The sequence below is a fragment of the Athene noctua genome, chromosome 15, assembly GCF_965140245.1.
Source record: "Athene noctua chromosome 15, bAthNoc1.hap1.1, whole genome shotgun sequence".
NCBI lineage: Eukaryota > Metazoa > Chordata > Aves > Strigiformes > Strigidae > Athene > Athene noctua.
The window spans coordinates 11,632,545-11,639,566 of record NC_134051.1 but is presented as its reverse complement, the minus strand read 5'-3'; the positions used below and the strand labels follow the sequence as shown (position 1 = coordinate 11,639,566).

The 7,022-nt window shown below is 40.7% G+C and overlaps 1 protein-coding gene across 1 annotated transcript; it reads left to right on the top strand.

Moving 5' to 3' along the window:
• The first annotated feature begins 449 nt into the window (after nucleotides 1-449).
• On the top strand, nucleotides 450-5,204 carry ANKS4B (ankyrin repeat and sterile alpha motif domain containing 4B). Its single transcript, XM_074919524.1, has 2 exons — nucleotides 450-613; nucleotides 4,145-5,204. The coding sequence occupies exons 1-2, from the start codon at nucleotides 450-452 to the stop codon at nucleotides 5,202-5,204; spliced, it is 1,224 nt and encodes a 407-aa protein (XP_074775625.1).
• Nucleotides 5,205-7,022: the final 1,818 nt, after the last annotated feature.

Here is a 7,022-nt window from a genome sequence, read left to right as displayed (position 1 = left end):
TAACTGCTTGTGCATTTCATCCTTTCAAAACTCAGAGATACTTTATTATTTAGGGTGAAACCTGCTCGTACTGACATTCATGGCCTTTTGACACTGTTTTGAAGGTTTTTTTGAAGTTCACGGTCATTTTGAAGTTTTCCCAGAACAGCTGGGCAAAGACACAGAGAAGATGAGAGAATCCCCTCTACCTTTAAGTAGTCAAATATGCAATGAATGGTAAACAGCAGAGCCACCTTCCAGAAAATGAAAGCATTCACCTTACCATTGCCTTATTATGTATGCAGAGCTCCAGATGAGCTGTGTGCTAGGATGAACTTTGCCTCCTCATTTCCATCCTCACGGGAATGTCTCACCATGTAATCATTAATGAACTATCCCTGTAATGGAAGGGTGACTGTACAGTCTGAATATCGTCCAGAGCTGCTTTGGGAAACCAGAAGTTACTGAAAATGTCAAGTAGATATCACAAAGCAGCAGCCGACGGCAATTTGGACCTCTTGAAAGAAGCCACTAGGAAAGACCTTAATACTTCAGATGAAGATGGGATGACACCAACCCTTCTGGCAGCATACCATGGGTATCTAGAAGCTCTAGAAGTCATATGCCGGAGGGGGTAAGTTAATCAGCCTCCATGGCTTAAAGCTTGTGGTTCAGAACTCTAATTAGTGCATCAAGTTTCTATTGTCCCAATGACCTCAGACCCAAAAGGCTGAAAATTCTGGTCATTTCTTTCAATGCATTGCCAAGAACTGTTTCTCTTCATTTGCAATGGTTTAGGCCCAGAACCTGTGAGCAGGTCTGTACGGGTGGGTGGTGAAGACACATCGGCATCAGCGAGACCATTTCATATGTGGAGCCTGCAGGGAGCAGTTAGTAGGAGCAGGAATCTGGGACCTTGCTTCGCTGTAATGGAGGAGAAGCTGGCCAACAACTTTTGATGATAACAAATCTTTGAAAACAGGCTCTGTAGAGAAAAGCATAGTTTTAAACATTTTTAGCAAAAAATCTTCCCATTTGCTTCCAAAGTGCAGTTAGTAGACACCTGTGAAGATTTAATGCTTTCCAGAGGCAAGTCACAACTGATAGTTTTGAGACAGTAACATCTAAAATTGTTATTTCTCTGCTTTTTATAGTATTAGCAATTACCATCATGCTAAAAAGTATAATACTGTTTCAGAAGATGTGGTATGATCCTTGTAAATCAGAAAAAAAAAAAAAAAAAGGAAAGGAAGGTTTTCTACAGGTTTATTTTCTAATAGTAGTATTTCTGTTTGGTATCATTTGAATGTACTACATGCTTAAAATGTATTATTGAATAGGTAATTACCTCCCCACCCTCTGTACTCTCTTGCTTGGAGTCTACCTTTTAAGCTGTGATCTGTAATAAGACCTAATAAAAGAACATCTGCTCTTGTGTGGAGATACAGTTAATAAAATGTTCTTTCTGGGCTGAGATGAAGATTAAGTTGACCTGTATTTTCAATAACAATAGTTTAAAGAAGATTGGAGGGGAAAGTTGAATAATTATATGGATGCATCTGAGTTTTCTTTTATTAAACGTAGAATTAACAATATGGAATAAAAATAGGTTTTTCATAGATTGCTCTATAGCTCACTGAGCTCAGGTGTGGCTGTAATAACACAATAAAAAAGACCTTTGGACTGCATGGTTATTGCTATGTCCTCAGGAGAAGCAAAAATAGATTGACAGTTTTTCAACTCATATAATTAAGGCAGCTCCAAGGAAATATCCAGAGTCAATAAAGGTTTGTCTCTGAACACCTAGAAAACAGAACAACTAGCTAAGGAACAAATAACTTTTTTTTTTTTTTTTTTCAAAATTTGAGCGAAAAATATGTTTTATACCATATCAATTGATAGAAGTCATGGTGGATGACACAAAGATCAGAATTTCTATGTATTTGTTACTTAATGTAGTTCTAACTCTTTTTCTTGGTAAAGGACAGCTTTGGAACAGTACCACCCTCAAAGTCTTCAAACATTCACCTCTATTTTAATCCAAGATTTCTTGACACAATCAGCAAGCTGTGGCTGTCAAAGATATGGCTGTAGTCTCACCGGTTTTCCTGGGAGAAGCTGAATTCTAGAAGATGTTCAATCTGTTCTGCAGTCAGTTAATGTTTTCTTGTGAGAAAGTATTTTAAATATTTTTAACAAATTTATCCTTTCCTTTAAGAGGTTTCCTGACAAAAGCACTGAGATACAGGATAGTTTTCTTCAGGGTGGTTGCAGATTTTAGGACTCTGAAGTTTGCAGTGCATTCAGCCCTTGGAAAATGTAGCAATACTAACAGTAAGCCCCTTTCATCTTGAAATAGTTTATCTTCCCAGGTATCAAGAGATGTTTTCGCTGCTTGATTTGCAGGTACATAAACAAAGGCAAGACCTAGCAGCAGATCTGCTCTCTTTTGTGTGAGCCTCTTTATTGGGAAAGCAGGAAAAATAGGAGTATGAGAACCCAAAGTAGATGTCAAAGCTTATCCAGAGTCCCACTGAGCTGGGAACAGACACTCTAGTTTGTCATTTGTTTGAGATTCAAAGGCTGGCAGGCTCCAGGGGGAAAAGAGACCACAAACAGCTGTGAAGGGACCTGAGGGAGGATGGATGACCCAGCACTCACAAGGCTCTGGGTAAAGCAGCCTGTTCACTAATGTGGGAGTTGAGGAATCTGGCATGCTCAGCCACAGTCAGGCAGTTCCCCAGGGCAGAACCACAAAAGCAGAAATACATACACATGTTTTCCATATGTCTAAGTAGAGAAACTTTGATCCTCAGCTGCCACCTCCTTGTAGAAATGCCTGCATCCTCGCAGCCTGGCACACTCAGATTTGCTATTGTTTCTCAATGTGAGCAGCTCTGTGTCTCAGCTCTGCAGGGACCCCTGACCTCTCTCTTGCCGGTGGCATTTCAGGCCGAAGGATTTTTTCGGATTTGCCCCTCAACAAATATGTTAGTGCTTTTCTTCAGAGATACCCAAAGCCAAAGGTCAATGTCTGAAGGAGATTTAGTGATAGGATGTACCATTTCATTCATAGTTAGCTGCCATAGAACAAATCTCCCAAGACACTGAAAGCCTTAAACTCCCAAGAGTAGAGATTCTCCTCGTAACTTTGGCCTCTGGGTCTGAAGTTATGAAAGGTTTTGGGCTGTTGTGGCTGCCTTGGCCATTGATCACAGGATGGTTCTGAACATTGCTAATGTTGATCCTGCCAAATATGCATCAAAATATTCAAGCTGATTCTCATCCACAGGCAGCAGAGTTCTGTGCGAAGCCAGTGCAAGAGTTAAAAAGAAAGCAGTACTTTTCACTGGCTTTAAATTCAATTGAAAAGATGTGGTATTTTATTTTCAAATAAGCTTCTGCTTTTCAAACCCCATGAGCAAAAGCAGTTTAAGGAGAACAAAAGAGTTGAAAACAACAGCATCTATCTGAGCTTAATCTAATAGCAATAGAGACAAATGTGTAATCAGGGCTTTACTCCTAATCATTTACCTATTACATACCAAAAAGTTACTGCATGGGCTCATTAAATATGTATCACTGTGGCCAGTGACGAATCCTCCTAATATTGTCCCTGCATTTGATATGCAAAAAGGAAGAATCACCGAAAGCCTTTAAAATATTCCACACAAAAGCTATGGTAACAGTTATATCATTAATTCTAATGAGTGTAAGTCAAAACCTGAGCTGTCAGCAGCAAAGCAGTCAGAGCTGCAGCCCCTTGCCTGCACACGGGTGGCTGCTTATTTCTGCCCCGTTGCAGGAGGCAGTAAGACTGGCAGGGAGCAAAGCAAGCCCTGCCAGCAGCCCTGCCAGACCCTGGGATGACACAAAGGAATAGCCTGGCTCTGTTATGGGGAGTTGCGTATGCAGTCACAGTCAGCCCTAATGAGCTTGCGTAATTCACAAACAGGCAGGAATCAGAGCTTATGCCACACATGCAGCCAAACTCAGTGCTCGTGTAGGTCCAGCACCATTCTGAAGGATGGAGCTAAGATGACTGATTTTCATTGGGCTGTACTCCTCATAGCAAAGCTGAGCTAAACATTTAGTGTCTGTTCAAGCCCCCTGCCGTGCTATGCTTGCATATGTCCAGCTCACTGTATGCTATTTTCTTTCTCAGAGGTGATCCGGACAAATGTGATATCTGGGGGAACACGCCTCTCCACCATGCTGCCTGCAATGGTCACATACATTGTGTTTCTTTTTTGATCAACTTCGGTGCCAATATATTTGCTCTGGACAATGACCTCCGCACGCCTCTGGAGGTGGCTGCCAACAGAGACCGCAACGAATGTGTCAGAATCCTGGACAAAGCTGCCACGGAGCAGAACATGCTGAACCCAAAGAAAGTCTCCAAACTCAAAGCTCAGGCCCAGAGGAATGTGGAGAAGCAAATCAAGGAATGTGAGAAGCGCCAAGAGAAACACCAGCATGAAATGAACCGGAATTATATGAAAGAAAAGGTTGGCACAGTAAATTCTTCCAGAGGGACCCACTCCAGAGTAAAGTTGCCTACTCTCTTTGCTTCAAATACAAGTCCCTTCTCCAAAAATCTGAAAGATACCCTCAAACTGAAGACAAAAAAGACAGCTGACAGCACAAGAAGCCAGAAAACACCAAGCAGTGACCAAGAGGATGATGCAGGTAGGAGAACTGTGATGCATTTGTTCGATGAGAGAGAGGAGGATGACATCGGAGATAAAAACTTTTCTGACAGTGACACTCAGCTCTCCATTTTTAAGAGGCCAGGTCTTGGCAAGATTGTATTTGGAAGGAATTTGGCTGCAGATGTAAATCCCGGAAATGCATCTACTGAGAAAGAAAGTATAAGCTTTAAAATGTCCAGTGAGCTCTTTCAGTATGAAAACGCTGAGAATGGCAGGGAAGATGATGCTGAAAATGGTGCTGATATCCCTTGGCATGAGGAAGAAGTCCTTTGGGATGATGAAGAAGCAGAGAACACACCCCTTGAGGTATTTCTGGCATCACAGATGCTAGATGAGTTTCTTCCAGTATTTATGAGGGAAAAAATTGATTTAGATGCCCTGATGCTGTGTTCTGATGAAGATCTACAAAGCATTCAGATGGAGCTTGGGCCAAGAAAGAAAGTCCTGAATGCTGTGAGTAAAAGAAAAGAAGCACTTAAGAACCCTGGAAAGACTGTAGATACTTGCTTGTAAATTAGAATACCTGTTGCTGTAACATGCACACTGAGTGATTATTTTTCTCCTTCCAAAGACCATGCAATTCTTTTCAGAAATCTGCTAAAGCAAAAGGCAGAGGTTACCAATTGCTTTAGCAAGGACAAAGATTTTTCTCTCTAGATGGATGGCTGCGGTACACAGGATATTATTTCAAGCATATTCTGCCAGAAAGAAATAATGTGAAGGCAAAACCCCCAAAACTACAGATTTAAACCTTTTTATCCCTGAACTGCTTATGTGGATTGGATTTCTTGTCAAAATAAAATATTAGTGAAGGTAAGCGACACTACATTTCTTAATAAAGCCCTTCCCTTCTTCTCCAAAACCACAATGCAAAGAGCATTCCCAAAGCTTGAGAACTTTGTTTTCTCCATTCACTTCTGTTAGATTGCTACAAACTGCCCTTCCCTGTACTGATACGTTAGAAATAGCACCTGAATCTAGGTTTCAGTTATGGCTTATTGACTCTAATAGCTTCTGAATGAATGTAAGTAAGACTAATTTACAGCAAGTTTCATGTTCTTGTCAGGAAAGTGTTTTGCTACTGTATTGATATTACTTAAAAAATATATTAACTATTTCATCAGGAGATGTTTGGTGTGGGTTGTATATTCTTTCATCTTGTCTCACTGGACCCAGTTGCCAGCAGCCATCAGGCCCTAAATGCTATCAAGACTGCAATACTTTTAACTACAAGAAGCTGAGGTTTTATTTTCAACATTTTGGATGTATTTTGGCATATCCTCAGCTTGGTTCCTATAGGGTGCATTTTCCATCTGAAGTCTGAGAAACCAGAACTCTTATTAGCCAGCATTTTCTGTTGGCTGTTGTCAGCCTCAGTCTGAAAACTGCATGTAACACACACATGCAACTCATGAAAAGAGAAAGAAAACGAGACTGTGCTTCTGTGGAAGCTCCTGTTCTTTACAGTCTGTCTGGAGGCATTCACAGCAGGGTTCCCTTCATCTCTCTCAAGGCTGTTCCCTTGGGAAGACAGCACTATCCAATATGAACTAATCACTCCTGTTGAGCTTTGTGAATCTAATAAGGTGCTTGTAGCAGTCTTGCTCTGGCTGAGATCTCGGATTTTAGAGACGCAATAATTAGCAGGACTTTTATATTTAAATCTCTTTTTACAGCTTTCCAGAAGACAGCTATCATTTTTTCCTTAGGGGTATACCACATTTGTGGACACTAATCCTAGTTAAGAGTCTACTTTTTCATGCTTCCTTCTTTCCACATCTTCTTGTTACTTTGATTTGTATATTATAATTCCTTTTCTTGGCTGGACTTCATACCACATACTTTCCTCCTTGGATTCCTGTACTTCATCAGGTTGATATTTTCTTCTATTAAGCAGTCACATCAGAGTCCTGTTCTGCACAACTTTAAATGACTGTTGTGCTTAGCACAGTAATTAAATCAGACAGCATTCCCCCAGACTGTGTTATTAACCTGCTGGGTTGTTTTAATTTTAGCTAAGGAACTCCCAAAAGTTTAACAAAGCAAGAAGGAAATGATGAATCTTACATATTTGAAGGCATGTGATGAGAGGATTTTTAATTATTAAATCCTACTATTCTCAGTCAAATACTGCCATATTTTGTGATTCTTCACCTGCTCAAATGCTTGTGACCTGCCCACAACACACCATCAAAACATCAGCGAGTGGTGTCAGTCACAGAGGACCCGTCCAATAACAGCTGGAACTGTTCTGTGATAGGCCCCAAGTATCTCTAAAATGCACCGAAATCTGCCTCTCTGCATACTCATCTGTAAATCTGCATGACTTTT